The following is a 16,418-nucleotide window of genomic DNA, read 5'->3' on the forward strand; positions in this document are numbered from 1 at the left end:
AGCCACCGTTCCAGTGACCACTTCAAGCGCAGATAGTATATTTTTAACATGAGATTAGAAAAACTACTTGCGCTCTACAATGTCTGAGGAACACATGGTTAGGCAGGCAAAGTAAAATACGAGAAAACAGAAGAAAGTTAACGGCCTATTTTTGAGGCGGTTCTTTTTTGCGGACGACAAGGTCTGGCTCGACAAGGATGCCGACGTCCACAGAGACGTCGGCATCAACGTGTCCGAAGTCATTGACCGCTTCACTAAACTTCCCCGCCGAGTGAAGTTTGTCCTTTAGATAGGGAAGCGGCAAAAATCAATGCAAGTAAAGGTTCTGTTCCTTCAGGTCCATAAACGCGTAATTATGAAAACGTATGACTGTTCATTAGTTTGTAAAACCGCAGAAATTATCGCCGTTTATTCAAACAGGTAGCATCATGATCAAAGCTATCGTGTGAAAACGAAAATTACGAGGACATCAATAACCAATTTTTACCGACCTTGTTTATTGAAAGGCGGCCCTCGCGGCGCTTCCAAAGAAACACACTCGGATATTGGGTAGTTTAACTTGCCGCATCATCTGTGGCTTTTGTTTGGTCTTTCCTTTTTAGCTACCCGCTTTTACTTCTGTTTTGAGCCGAAGCAATACCCTTCCTTAATTTTGGGTGCAGAAAATTTGTCGCCGCTCTGCAGGCAGTTAAATGACACACTTTCGTACTGATTTTTGCATTATTCCTCTATTATCTACCCATATGGTGCTGTCGCGACCGCCGCATGGCCCAAGTACATATCACGAGTTACTTTCAGACATAGCGCAAAAAAGTACGCACAACACACACGAAGACACGACAGACGCGGACGAGCGCTACTACCAACAGTTTATTTCAGTCAACAAACCCTCCGATTTATAAGGTGAACCACGTACACCAGTGTCACGCCCCTTTCCCATGCGAGGTGATAAAAAGAAATCTAAAAAAAGTTAGCAGTACTATGTCCCTCAGGTAACAGAGTTCAAATAGTTCAGTTCGGCACTGTGCAAAAGAATTGACGCTTCGCTTATACAAATATCTGAGTTCTTGTGGATGTAGAATGCTTCTAGAGCCACCCGAGCCGTGTAGTTTGTTGATTTGCCTAAGATAGTGGTCTCATAAAATCGTGCCTAACCACACGTAAAACCACACGTAATGGTGTGGGCAACCAAATGTGCATACTTGTCCTTTTTTTCTTAACTTTTAGCGCATGCTCCCTGAGCCGGTCGTTTATGCACCGTTCGGTTTGGCCGATGTACACCTTCCCGTACAGCAAGGGGACGGAGTATACCACTCCTGTCGTACACTCCACGACGCGGCTATCTTGGCTGGTTTGGCAACCTCCTTTCCTGTCACTGCAAACTCGAGGGCAGAGCCTGGATAGCTTATTAGGAGCCGTGTAGACCACAGGAATACGATGTCTGTTCGCGACCTTCTTCAGGTTGTGCGAGACCTGATGCATATAAGGCATGACTACGGGTGTCGCCATCCATCGCTGGGTCGCAGCCCTTTCCGTTCCAGCTTTGTTCTTTACCCTCTGCAGGATAGACTCGGCCACCGGAACAACAAGCAACTCAGGGAATCCCGCTGCTAAAAGGCGACCAATCTGATTGTCAAAGCTATGCTGCATTGAATGCGGGCATGACTTACGGAGCACAGCATCCAGACATTGTAATTCGATGCCCCTTTTTACTATTTTAGAGTGGGCAGAGTCAAAAGGCAGGAGACAATTCTTAACCCGTGGGAGGTACTCTCAGCAAACATGGCCTAAACTAAATTTTAGCCTGAGATCCAGGAATTGTAACCCCTCAGTTCCAAGCAATTCATGAGTGAAACTCAAACCCTGCCCAGCTTGAATATAAACATCTAAAATACTCCCAAGGGCAGTGAAACCGTCCTCTTTCTTTAAACGAATTAAAAAGTCATCGACGTACCGAAGCAATTTGAATACCTTCCCCCCATTAAAAGCCAAATCAAGCGCACTGTCAATATCAGCTAAAAGTATGTCGCATAGAATCGGAGCCACGCAAGACCTAATACACATTCCTCTACGTTGCAGAAAAGGCTGCTCGTTAAAAACAATAAATGTTACACTAAAATAAAATTCTAAAAGCGTTAAATTATGAACCGACAAGCAAGCGGAGTTTTGGAAATCGCATTCGCCACTCTGTTCAATGCACTTCCTAACAGCAACTAAAAGCTCATCTTGAGGTACTGAATAAAACAAGTCCTAAACGTCCATAGAGAAGCCATAATCTATACTCTCGTTGTGTTTCACATATTCAACGACTTCTTCAGATTTCCTCACGCGGAAAGGATCAACAACCGTGAGTTACTTAAGGCTCTTCAGTAAAAACTGACTAACCTTATTTTGCCAAGCCCCCCCTTCGCTCTCAATGGTTCTGAAATGGACATCTGCCTTATGTGTTTTTGCAGAAAAAAAACCTTCAGACTGTTCCCCTTACTATTTCTAATAGCACTAGCAAGATCATTCAATTCCAAGTCATTACAAAATTTGATGAACTTAGTCTTAACCCTCACTGCACTTTTTTTAAACAGCCACAAAGTTCGTGTCCACTGCCGCTTGGGTTTTTCCATTGAACATGCATTTCGGCATCACAACAAATCCACCCTCCTTGTCAGCTTCTAGGAGAACCAAACTGTTCTGCCAAACTGAAAGTAACTATGTTAGACCAACTAGCCCAACAGGCGGTCCTTCTAGAACATATCACGATTTCTGCGATCATAGTTTTGTTCTTGCCGGGATCGTCTGTCTTTCTATGCGTAAAGCTACTACTATGTGTGACTGCGCAACATGTCTATTTGTCTTGTTTGACGCATTACATACAGTGACGTTTGCTTAAATACGTGGATTTATTGGATACTTATACATATATTTAAACATCTTGTTGCGAGGCTTTGTGTATACAAACAGTGAATTTTGTTACCAGTGACAATTTTGTGCCCTTTATCAAGTTGTATCTTCGCATCTGTATATTCCGTTCTATTTTCGCAATTCTAATCTATACATCTTGCAGAACTGCTTCTTATATGTACTGACTGCTGCGACTATATTATCGGTGCAATTACAATACACGACCGGTAACAACTGCTCATGCGCAATCTATTGCAACGAAGGACAGCGCCATTGAGGTTTTTCTCTGGCCGTTGCATATGTACAGTCACGAGCAAAAGTTTGTAGACCAAAGGTATGGTATGATGGTATGATAAAACTTTATTACGGTCCCTCGGAACGCGCGTCAGCACGTAGCGGGCCGCTCCGACGTCGGTACAGAAAGGCCGAGCCTCTCTGCTGCCACGATTTTATTTTTTTTCCTTCGCAGCCTGGGCATTCCGGCTGAAATCAAGAGCGCAAGCCTACGTGCGCGTGATGGACCAATACAACGTATTAAGCCAATTCGGGGCCGTGCAGCTGCGCTTGAATATATTTAAATTTTTTGCTGATGCCATGGTCTCCAAACTTCTGCTCGCGACTGTACAAAAAAGTAAACAAGGTTCTTTAATGACAAAGATTTATCAAAATATTTGTGCCCAACTTGTTCTTTTCATGTCCTTTACGTTTTTCGCACCAGCTGTATGCACTGCTTTGCTGGTTTGGAATTCTATGATATTCTGATGTTCTAAAGTTTGTGTGATATTTTCTTTACTGATTAAATAGACAAAAAACGCGAAAGCATTGATATCAGTTATTTCTGCCACAATTTTTGGGACATACGAATATATTCTTTTATGAAAAAAATGCATATTTTACTTGACAGTGGGTAGCATTCGGTAGTTTGTTTGCAGCCTCTAATATACAATGACATTGGCAATGACAATGCAGTTATTATTGGTGTATTTGAACCCTCGACAAATTCTATAAGGAGGAGGCCGCGCTGCAACGTGAGCCCCCCCTCTCCGAACAAAATTTTGGCCACGCCATTGTGCAGTGAAGCAGGTATTCGAATACTGACCAGTTACAGATGATTTTCTGCATTTACACCCGTCGCTTACCAAGAACTTAGAAAAGGTGTTCGGCTGAAATGTAGCAAATTTTCTTTACAAAGCCACTAATTTACTTTGTTCACAGGAACCTCCCTGAGAAAACTGACGTCAATCCGAGCTTTTGTTGACGTGATTTTACTCTTTGCGCTGTCGGCCATTTTCGTTATGGCGCGGTTTCGCCAAGGTCACTGCCAATGGCACCGAAAATATAGCCATGCACCTAAGGCTTTCGCCTTCGAAAAACAGAAATTCCGTGGCAGTGAACATAACTCGATCAAGCACCTGCACGCAAATGCACAAATGGACTCGTAAACTGAGGCCAACCGAGATTAAGGGTGTCAATCATGCGAATGCATATTCTGAAACATGCGCCCATCGCGACCATTTAGCAAGCTTACATTATTATTTTAGAATCAGCTTTCGACAAATGAAGCGACAAAAGGGCATTTTTGCTTTTTTGATTCGATCGGACAAAAAGTTGGACGAGGAAAAGATGGACGGAAGGAGGGGGGGGGGGGAGGCGGAGGCCGCTCTTTCAAGATTCTGCACCCGCTTTCTCGAAGCGGGGCTGAGCCTCTAAACGACTATCAATAGCAGCAAAACTACTGATTCACAGTAGACTAGCTGGCCGCTCGTCTTATACGCGCGGCGGTTATCAGATCAGTTATTCCTGATTCGTGCTCGTCCATGCTCGACGGTGAAAGCTGTTGGCGTGGTCCTTTTTTTATTTTTTTATTGTTAAAACGTGTATTCTGTTATCGTCCAGTACACTTCGTGCGTCATGGCGCGAATTTCGAATCTTAAAGGTCCGTACGCCACGTGGTGTAAAAGCTGTGAACTAAAGGCGATGTCCGGAATTGCTGGGGTTGATTCACGTGTAAAATCGTAATAAATATTGTAATGTACTTGTACATTGTTCCATTGGGCACTGTAGGCAACAAAATAAATAAATAAATAAATAAATAAATAAATAAATAAATAAATAAATAAATAAATAAATAAATAAATAAATAAATAAACAAACACCGATTTGCCTCAATTGTCAGAGCTTCACCCGACATGGTGACTCAGTGGCTATGACCTACTGCTGCTGAACCCGAAGTTGGAAGAATACGCTTCCAGGGTGCAAAATTTATTCCAGGATACCGGGGGGTGGAATGCAAAAATGCTCGTGCAGTGAAGTTTATGTGCACGTTAAAGACCCCTATACGATTTAGACTTAATCCGGAGACTTCCTCTACGATGTCTCTCATATGGCCACTCAGTTGTCTTGGGACGTCAGCCTCGTGAATCGATATCTTCGGACTTTATTTAACAAAAGAATAAAAATACTGCGTCATCGTGTCTTCGCTATGCGTACGCTCGAGTTGCCCATCGTTTTTACATGTCTGGTCCCGTTTTATGCGTAGCCTTTGAGTTTATCAATATTTCATGATCATATTCCTCCGCATGCGTTCCACGTGCTGCTTGTGTCATTTTTGTATCTTGTGATGGGAAAATGCTGCCAGTGAGCGCTCGGAAAATACGTTGAGCAACAACGTTCTCACTCGTTCAGCTAAACACCAGCGCCGCGTCCATCATTTCGAGATGACTGGCAACGTAATACTGTTAGAATTATTTCATACGATGGAGGATGGTATGTTTTAGAAGTTATGGTGTTTATTTTGATCATTATGATGATGGAATTAGTGAGAACAAGATACGCACAAGTGAAGAGTGTTTATTAAGGAGTCCGAATGGCTATACTTAATTGTTCCATACATACATACAAAGCTGCACGTACGCAGAGACCCAAGTTGTTTAACTTGTTGCTGGCGGCGTGTGGAAACCAGCAGCAAGTTGTCTATTCAGGCACGTACCCAGCGGCCTATGTTGTCTGCTTGGCAAGGCAGTAGCCAGCACAAACCTAGTGGTCCATGTTATAGTAGACAACTTGGGTCACTGGGTGAAAGTGGTTAGATGCATACCGCAAAGTGGACAGAATTCTCAAGGAAATGGTAACCAGATTACAACTAACATCGTTCAACCCACTTTGGATCACAGAATACTTGCACTACCTGAGAAAGCATGCAAATTGCCAGCTTCACGCTCGGCGTGGTGCTGTTTCTTGAGCGATACGCAGTCGCGCAGTGTTCTCCGAGGCGACCGGTCGATGGCACTGTCCGAGACAAAGACCGAGCAAAAGCTTATCTCGATGAGGTCGACGCCATTTTGAGCGACATTTGCTACAACGATAACGTTGCCGAATGGAACTACGAGACGGACATCAACAGTGAAAACGACAGAAAAAGAGTGAGTATCAACATTTTTAAAGAAAAGTAGGGGTAAGAGAATAACCAAAATTTTCAATCGCATTTCACAATACGGGAGAAAGGAGAATTACTTGAAGAAATCCAGAGAGGTCAGCCTGAAGTAATGTTACTGTGGCCAGAGGGTGATGAGAAGAGGAGGGAACGAGAAGTGATGGTGATGATGTACAACACAGATATGATTATATGCACATTCGTGTCCAAAGGGCGCGTTCACAGCCTTGAACCTTCATCATCATCATCATCATCAGCCTATATTTATGTCCACTGCAGGACGAAGGCCTCTCCCTGCGATCTCCAATTACCCCTGTCTTGCGCTAGCGTATTCCAACTTGCGCCTGCAAATTTCCTAACCTCATCATCCCACCTGACTTTCTGCCGTCCTCGACTGCGCTTCCCTTCTCTTGGTATCCACTCTGTAACCCTAATGGTCCACCGGTTATCCATCCTACGCATTACATGGCCTGCCCAGCTCCATTTCTTCCGCTTAATGTCAACTAGAATATCGTCTACCCCCGTTTGTTCTCTGATCCACACCGCTCTCTTCCTGTCTCTTAACGTTACTCCTAAGATTTTTCGTTCCATTGCTCTTTGTGCGGTCCTTAACTTGTTCTCGAGCTTCTTTGTTAACTTCCAAGTTTCTGCCCCGTATGTTAGCACCGGTAGAATGCAATGATTGTACACTTTTCTTTTCAACGACAGTGGTAAGCTCCCAGTCAGGATTTGGCAATGCCTGCCGTATGCACTCCAACCTAATTTTATTCTTCTGTAAATTTCTTTCTCATGATCAGGGTCCCCTGTGAGTAATTGACCTAGATAAACATATTCCTTTACAGATTCTAGAGGCTGACTGGCGATCCTGAATTCTTGTTCGCTTGCCAGGCTATTAAACATTATCTTTGTCTTCTGCATATTCATCTTCAACCCAATTCTTGCACTTTCTCGATGAAGGTCCTCAATCATTTGTTGTAATTCCTCTCCATTGTTGCTCAATAGGACAATGTCATCTGCAAACCGAAGGTTGTTGAGATATTCGCCATCGATCCTCACTCCTAATTCTTCCCAGTCTAAGAGCTTGAATACTTCTTCTAAGCATGCAGTGAATAGCATTGAAGAGATTGTGTCTCCTTGCCTGACCCCTTTCTTGATAGGTATCTTTCTACTTTTCTTGTGGAGAACCAAGGTAGCTGTGGAATCCTTGAACCTTAGCCTGTGTTAATCAAAAATTCCAACAGAGCCTTGATGCCATGGCTCGCTTCGCTGATATTATGTCCGGTCAAGAACCCAGTAACAGGATTTCGCTCAACGGGCTGTTGTTAATTGGCTCGAACGAAGAGGTCAACGGCTGTCGTTCACGGTCATATTTGGGACAGCCAACAATTATATATATATATATATATATATATATATATATATATATATATATATATATATATATATATATATATATATATATATATATATATATATTCCACTGTACCAGGTGTAAGTTTCATTGTCTTATTGCACGTACTAATCACAAAATATCGCAGGAATGTTAAAAAACTGCATCCAGAAATGTGAGTACAAAACGGTTGGATTTTTTGAAAAGTAAGCCAGGAAGGAAAAGTAAACTGACTGATTTAGTTTTTAATCTTAGCACATGTAATGCTTTTTAGATAATTACTAAGCTGCATGTCAATGAAATTGAGCTCTAGTGCACAGAACCTTGCAGAAAATAGGCATAATAGAAAGGTCAAGGCATTGTGGGGTGTCATTAGAATTTAAGATAGAGCTAGAGGAATTTATGTCAGGCCGACCTCTCTGCATTTCGTATCATTAAACTTCTCTCTCTCTAAGATAAACTGCGCACGGCTATGCGCACGCAAATTATCAGTCAGGTCTTCTTTAATAAGTCAGATGAAATCGCAATGTACTGCAATTAACGGCTATTATTATTTACCGCAAAGAAAAGCAACAAAATATAACTATAGAACACGCCATACAAGTTTAGCTTAGCGATGCTAACATGATGAACTGCATCAGGACCCGAACAAGCATACATAGTAAAATTTAACTGCATTAAAACTGTGAAGAAAAGTGTTCAGCCACTGTAAAATTTTCCCATTCACCTAAAGAACAACTACACGCTGTGCCATCCCGCTCAGCCGTGTTTCCGCAAAGCAGCAGTGTATTGGATGCGAAGCATGCTCGTCCAAGTAAATATAGGTTGCAGGATGAAACGGATGGCTTAGTTGGTGTATATTAGTGGGCTGACCAATGTGGTTGCAGACATTCTCGACTACGTAGATAATGCAGGGTTCGATAATCCCAGTTTGTCCCAGTGCTCAGCCACGATCGGATATTTGCACGCAACGAATGCACAATATACCGAACTAAGATTCGAATGACATGAACTATTATCTCAATAAGTGCACTTTACCACTTCTAACCTACGGGGCTGAAACTTGTAGCATAACAAAAAAAGCTTTAGATGCTAAGAGCGTCACAATCAGCGGTGGCACGGAAAATTACAGACGTAATGTAGTGCCAGACGAGAAGACAGCAGTACTAAGTAGAGAGCAAACAGGTGTATCTGATATGCTGGATGGGATTTAAGAGGAAACTTTGCCTCGAAGCAAACTCTGATGCCGCCCATTCAAATTACATGTAAAATACAGAAGGGATTCTCCGAGACAACCCCTAGACTGATTTGATTTGAATTGATTTCTCGCGTTTTATGTGCCAAAACCACGATTTGATTATGAGGCACGCCGTATTAGGGACTCCGGATTAATTTTGGCTACCAGGGGATCTTTAACGTGCCCCCAATGCACGGGACATGGGCGTTTTTGCATTTCGCCCCCATCGAAATGAGGCAGCCACGGCCGGGATTTGATCCCGCGACCTATTGCTTACCAGCGCAACAACATAGCCGCCAAGCCACCACGGCGGGTGATTTGAATTAAAATTAAATTTGTGGCATTTCAGAGAGAAAGCTAAACTATAGTGACTGTAAGAAGCGGAATGAAGAAGCGGAAACGTCTTCGACAAAAAATTCGCGGAAATTGGCAAGTTTCGAAAAATTGAAGCACAGTTCCGCACCTTCGCAGCGGAACAGATATCTCAGTTCTGCGAACTGCATCCGTTAGAGCATCTAAAATGGACAAAAACGTGATATATAAATGTACATGTTAGGTGAAATTGTTACAATGTGTACGAAAGTTTTGCGAAAGTCCTACTCAAAACTAGCGCTATACATCAAAGCGGTGTATGATATATAAATGTTTTCGCTTTATGACGTATTATTAATCGCAGTTTGATGATTGTGATATTGTTTTTCATTGCTTAGTTAGAGTTGTAAGCTTGATAGTCGAGTTTCCGGAAATTTAGCAATATTAAACATTTCTTTCTAAAAGTATTGGCAACCTAAATAAAAAAAATTCTTCTTACAGTGATTAGTATTTAGCTTTTTGTTTTAAATTCAACAAACCTCATCTAAATCGGTGCAGTGGTTGCTGAGAAAAATATACTCTCAATTCCCTTGTATTTAGAAAGGACCTCTGGAGCCAAATCATCGTCTTAAGGAAAAAAAGTCCATCTGGGCAGGTCGTACATAGTGTAGGAGGAGAAGGAGGAAAAAAGAGGAGAAAGGGAAAGCCAGGGAGGTTAGCTAGTGCAAAACTGCTTGGTTGTTCTGTGCTAGGGTATGAGGGTCAAGACAATATAGGATTAGGCGGCGGAATAAGACCAGGAAATGCGCAGGCATTTAATGTAGTTAGCTGATGCAATACAGGGTCAATCGGAGAACGCTAGAGAAGCCTCTGTCCTGCAGTGGACATCGATTAGGCAGGTAATAATGACGAAACATGCATATATGAACTATCATAACGTCGTTCTTGGCTGCAGCAGTTGTTTGTTTAGTTCAAAAATAATCTGAAACCTGCAAAATCTGGGCCAGGGGAGTCCTCCCGTGGACACGAACTAGAGTGACGATGACGACTGTGACAACATGGCGATGTATTTCTCCATCTCTCAAAAATCTTGAATATTCGCGAACCATTACCAGAAACCGCAGTGATGCAGTAAAAAGCGACTTGGAGCAGTGAGATTTTAACCCACAATACTTGCAGGTAGAGCAGAGTCTCAAGTCAAACGAGCTGAAGAAGGAGTTATGGAGGAACATCACTCAGTTTAGGTGGACTTCATTCAAGGACCCTACCACCAAGAGGGTGTTCAAGCTGCTCTCAGTTGTAGACACGGCTATCCTACCCCAGGAGAAGCAGAACGAAGTAAACATTTTTCCCTCGTAGAACATTTTGCTTTCGCTAAGTATGACAGGTAAATATGAACAGTTTCTTCTTTTATTGGTTCAGCTTTGCTCAGGGACAGCTAGGCAATTCTGTAAATAATGTTTGATTTGAGCACGAACCAGACGTAGTCAATACGTAATGGAAACATCGTGCAAAAATATAAATGCGTTCACCATTGAATTACAAGTGACATTCCAGTTTGTAAATAAATATATCGATATCTCAAAGTTAGTCTATGAAATAAAGCCCTAAATATTAAATTCACTTGGCCATCAAAGTATCCAACTCACGCAAACAAACAAAAACTATGTGTGAATATATCTTCAGAAAATCCACAACATCGGGGAAGAATTGCTGTAAGCAGTTAATTTTTGATATTTTGCATTTAGCTTAAGGACTATCTTTAATAATATGTAGTTGCATATTCAGTAGTATTGCGTTTCACCCATATTAAATGTTTCTTTCATTTGACAAGTGCATCAAACGCGGCCATTCAAAACCCTATGCCGTTAGGCTTTTGACAATACGTGGATCGTTATTTGGTTGTTTTGAGATGAGATTGGGCCAAGCTCGCCCTCGGGGACCTGGAAGACCAACGACAACTCGTCGCCAGGGCCAAGAGGGCAGCCGAATCCAAAGGGTTCCTGGACTAAGGAACCTTCCCATCTCAGGGTGATACCGGGCCTCGCTCGGGACACTGTTTCAATAATAAACGTTTCTCTCTCTCTCTCTCTCTGAGATGAGATTAGGAACCATATAATTTAACATCATGATATGATTATCATTAGCATTGAGAATATCATTAAACATTATGATGTGGTCAATGTGAATATTTTTGTGCACCGACCGCTCATGTAATACTTCCACAGGGGTATTTAAGTAAATAATAATAATAATAATAATAATAATAATAATAATAATAATAATAATAATAATAATAATAATAATAATAATAATAATAATAATAATAATAATAATAATAATAATAATAATAATAATAATAATAATAATAATAGCTTGCAGCGACAGGGGAGCATTCCTTCGTGCAATGGAATGACGAAAGAGGAAACGAAAGTGCTTGTAATTGTCCCAAAATAACGATCTACGCACTCGGAAGACGGGTAATAATGCATTTTTCCGTGCAATACAAGGCAAACACAGGGCCACAACGAGAGGCTCATAAACACCGATGTCAACCAAAAACTTTAATGGCCCAGGCGCAGCTTTCTTTTCTTTTTGCAGAAGTGAAACGTAACGATGACTTCGAATACACATTTGTGTCTTTGCTTCGACGACCATCCAGTTCTTGAAGATTGTCAGTGACATGCAAGGCAACCATGCATCGGCGAAAATTTGCCCATTTTCACGAAAAGCCACCAATCCTGATGACTGCACCCTCACGCTAGACAAAGGTAAACACATTCGCCATTCTGCCACAACTTCAGAACGTGCTCTTGCGTCTGTAGACTTTAGCTTACGCATCGTATAGTTGGAACTTTTTCTTCTTGTTGTTGTCGCCTCAGAGATCAAGGACATGCTAGCTTCTTCGAGGAACTACGATGAATTGCTGCACGTGTGGAACGAGTGGCGCAGAGTCTCAGGAAAACCCGTGAAAGAGAAATTCACCCGATACGTCCAACTCCTGAACGAAGCAGCGAAACTCAACGGTAACGTTAAGCAGCACATGCCCTTCACAAAGTTTTTCGTTTGTAATGCCTGTTGATCATTCCTTCTCTAACAATATGCCCGCTGTCACTATTGAACGGTACATTTAACAAACTGGTCTATAGGGCTAGAAATGTTTCCTGAAGGCTGACCTAAAATATAAACCACCGCGTGTGTCTCGTTCGCATATCTCACCTTCCGTCGTCGTCCGATTCATGCGCTAGTTTCTCTATAGCGACAAACAACGAACAAGCCAAACTCAGTCACACGCCGAAACTGTCAATTGTTCAAGAAGTTTTACCGAAAGTCTCTTTCCAAGTGGTGCTTTTGTTTACTGTAAACTTTCGTTCGCACCGGAGTGTGCGTAAGAATAGCGTTAGACCCGGAGCACACGTCTTAATTTTCTTTCCTTAAAAGCATGAAATTACGGAGGCAAGAGCGATGCGAACGTTTCATCGATGATTGTACGCGTCATGGATGTCAACCTGCGTGCATTTATATAGTGAAATGTTTTTGACTTGAAAACATCGGATTATTTTTAGCTTCGACTACCTTATAAAATTTCCTCCACTATGCACTTGCATTACCCTAGCCATTAGGCAGTGAAAGGTAATTTACGTTAATTCATAATTCCAGCTCACTTCGATGAATGCACAACAAGCCTTTATAACTATGAAAACTCTAATATTTATTATAAATGTTTCTAACATACAAACATTAATTTGATAGTAGACGCATCGTCCCGTGTTCGTGAGTCGTCTCGTATCTTTTTCGCGCTTTCCATGACCTGAATGTGCACTAACTCGCCCTGTTTGCCAATTTGTCCAAGTTTATACAAAGATTATTGCACGGAGACACTCTAGCATTTGTCTCGGCACCAGATCAACGTGATTTTGAACGCTCCGACCGTTTCCATCTCGGGTTCACAGGTTTCGACGACGCCAGTGGGCTGTGGCAGAATCAGTACGAGTACGATGGTTTCGAGGATAATGTAAAACGGCTCTGGGAGCAACTGTCTCCCTTGTACCAGCAACTACACGCGTACGTCAGAACGAGGATACGCAAAATGTACGGCGCCGACAAGATACGAGAAGATGGCCCCATACCAGCTCACCTTCTAGGTAAAATGCCTTGGTGCGCAACGTTCCTGCTAGACGGCCAAATTAAGCGTCACGTTAAGCGAGTATACTTTGACGTTAGCGTCATTCGCAAACTTTCACTCGGAAAGTATTAGTGATACTCGCCGTAGGATGCACTCGTCAGCGAGTGCGTTTGATAAACTCTGAATTAAGAATCACAGCACAAAAAGACAAGGACACAGCGCACAAGAAATGCGCTGTCTGTCCTTGCACTGCGTGCTCGATCCCTGCACTTTGCCGTTGTTCTTGTCCTTTTGTGCAGTGATACTTATTCGTCATGAACCAACTCGCCTCCAAACGAAATTACAAACAAACAAACAAACAAACAAACAAACAAACAAACAAACAAACAAACAAACAAACAAACAAACAAACAAACAAACAAACAAACAAACGAACGAACGAACAAACAAACGAACGAACGAACAGACAAACAAACGAACGAACGAACAGACAAACAAGCAAGCAAACAAAGCTCACAGGACGGTTACGAGTATGTAACGCGAATGTTTAAGCGTTAACTGTGGTGTGTGTTAGACGTTTTCACTCACGATGTCGAACATCAAGCACACTGTGGCGACTGAACGCAATTGGTGTTCCGCCCAAGGAGTTTTAATTGGCTCCGCTTCGAGGCGATTGAGCATAACGTTTACGGTGCGTCCACTTCGCTTCGTCGTTTTTGAATTAAATGAATGAAAGTAAAGTGTTCGAAGAATACTTTATCAGTTCAATATGATTTAGGAACACTTTCTTTAGATTTAATGGACCCGTTTAGTGACAAAGTAGGCGTGCAAACGACCTCTTTTAGAGTGCCCGTTCCTTCGGCGAGCGTCGGCGTCGTCCCTTGGCGTCCCTCGTAACCGAACTAACGAGCACAGCGAATGATGAAAGAGCGAACGCGGAGCGCGGATAAAAGACGGCGATAGCGAAGAGAGCGCGAGGAAGAAAGCGGAAGAGGAGGGTTTGGCGAAAGCGTGAGAAGAAAAGCGAGTGCCGCGCAAGACGGGCTCTGCGGCGACGATGGCTACGAGATGGCGCCAGAATAGCGCGCGTCGCCTCTTCACCGATGACGCCGCTGTTGGAGCGGAGGTCTCTCTGCGGCGACTGCTGTGAATCGCGCACAAGCGTCACCCACGCGCTGCCTCTCGCGATCTCCCGATTAGCGAGGTAGTCGCGCCACACTTCGCTCGGTTTACAACGTGCCGCACAAGATAGATTGTCCGCGCAAGCCAAAAGTGAAAACACGTATGCAAACACGTAGCAAAGGGAAAACACGTATGCAGCTGCGCTCAGATTTCGCATTAGGGAGTATCGTAATCGTCGGAGAATGTTTTAATTGAACATTAATAAATTGCAGGTACTATACACTCCCAGCAGTGGGGGCCTTTGTACAAAGCAACACAACCTTTCCCGAACAAGGATGCAATAGATGGGACGTCAGCTATGGCAAAGAATGTGAGTACGCGTTTAAAGCATGTGTTAGAACTCGAAGAAAATTAGTCACTATCGTGTGAGTGACCACAACAAGTAAATGCACAAATAACAAGTGGGAACCGATTTTTCGAAGTTGAAATTGCAATCGTAGTTACTGTCGTTGTTTTAGTTCAAGAAAATAGCGCCTTCAGCCACGAATTATTATCGACTGTGGATAAATGTATAAAATTTACATAATTTTCTGCCAAGGTGCTGCAGACTTCATTAGGCCAAGGCGGTAAAATGCCTCTTTCTGTATTTTACGATGAGCCATCATAATTACAGAGAGATGAAGTATCGAATTAGAGTGCAATCAGTAATGATACGTTTCGTCATAAAAATAATCGAATCACTAGCGGAAATTACTTGCACAAGTTAATTATTGGTTGCAAGCATTACTAGAAAGAAAAAAAAATTCTTTCGCAATTGCTACAGAAACGTCCCACGTCACATCTCCCGTCAAACACTCCAGTGCCTTCTCTAAAGCGATCTTCGGTAGCGATAGATTGCCCTCAGAAGTAAAGTGAAGGTACGTGAGGTAAGAAGAATGTCCAATTGACCCTAAGCTTAATTTTTGCTGTCTATTCCTTGCAACACCTACACAGAAATGGCAAAAATAAGTCGCGTCCACAAATGTGCATGTCGTGACTGAAGGGGATAAATTTGTATGTAAAGATCTATTCTGATTATAGAATTTAATATTACAAGAAAATATACACAAGCGCATAAAAATATTCAGCGTTCACGATAAAATATAAATAAAAAAATGAAGCCGGTTCCACGAAGTGAAATCTGTCGAAAGAGCGGAGCTATGGTCGTTCTGTTTACGCGATTGTCGCGTATGTTTCTTTTTTTCGTTGTGGAGTCTTCGTTTTAGACCGAAGGAACGACCAGATCTCCGCTGTTTCGACAGATCGCGTCCGATCCCCCGCAACGCGCTAGGAACGCCGTCGCCGGTGGACGCTGACGCGTCCCATCCCCCGCAAGTAGCGCCGTTCGGCCCACCGAAGCGGCCGCAAATGCACAGCTTCGCTGTGGTCGCCTCCTCCCCCAGCGCGCCTCTCCTCCTCTGCTGGTCACGAGACCTGACCTCCCCCGGCGCGGCTCTCATTCTCTCCTGGTCACGTGACCTCTACGGCTCTGCTCCTGCGTGACGGCGGCCGTCATCGATGGCGCACGCTCGACTTAGAACAGCTCCGCTGTTAAATATATCTTGCTTCGATACCACCGTGCCATTATTCTTACTCTAACTCGGTCCATAATAGGCGCTACCACTTTTGCAAATACTCTTCATGCTATATTTCAAAGCCCTGCTGGAAGTCATGCTGATCCGGAGATTGTATTGAGTTCCCCAATGTAATATTCCTGTAACCTGAAACGTAGCAACATTATGGTAATGGAAAATATCTCTAATATTTTGTATCGGACAATATACCAATTGATTAAAGGACAATGACTTAGCGAGAACATTGCTGCAGTGTCTGCATTATGCAGGCCTGCACGCTTTTATTAAAA

General features: G+C 42.8%; 1 protein-coding gene across 1 annotated transcript in view; it reads left to right on the forward strand.

Moving 5' to 3' along the window:
* The first annotated feature begins 6,092 nt into the window (after positions 1-6,092).
* LOC125946297 (angiotensin-converting enzyme-like) overlaps positions 6,093-16,418 on the forward strand; it is an 88,223-nt gene continuing 77,897 nt past the window's right edge. Inside the window, exons 1-6 of the mRNA XM_049669005.1 lie at positions 6,093-6,317; positions 10,447-10,605; positions 11,930-12,038; positions 12,150-12,293; positions 13,221-13,412; positions 14,788-14,885. Coding sequence (XP_049524962.1) covers positions 6,093-6,317; positions 10,447-10,605; positions 11,930-12,038; positions 12,150-12,293; positions 13,221-13,412; positions 14,788-14,885 — 927 coding nt within the window. The remainder of the gene's footprint in view (positions 6,318-10,446; positions 10,606-11,929; positions 12,039-12,149; positions 12,294-13,220; positions 13,413-14,787; positions 14,886-16,418) is intronic.

This window comes from Dermacentor silvarum, chromosome 6, assembly GCF_013339745.2.
Source record: "Dermacentor silvarum isolate Dsil-2018 chromosome 6, BIME_Dsil_1.4, whole genome shotgun sequence".
In the NCBI taxonomy this organism is placed as follows: Eukaryota; Metazoa; Arthropoda; class Arachnida; order Ixodida; family Ixodidae; genus Dermacentor; species Dermacentor silvarum.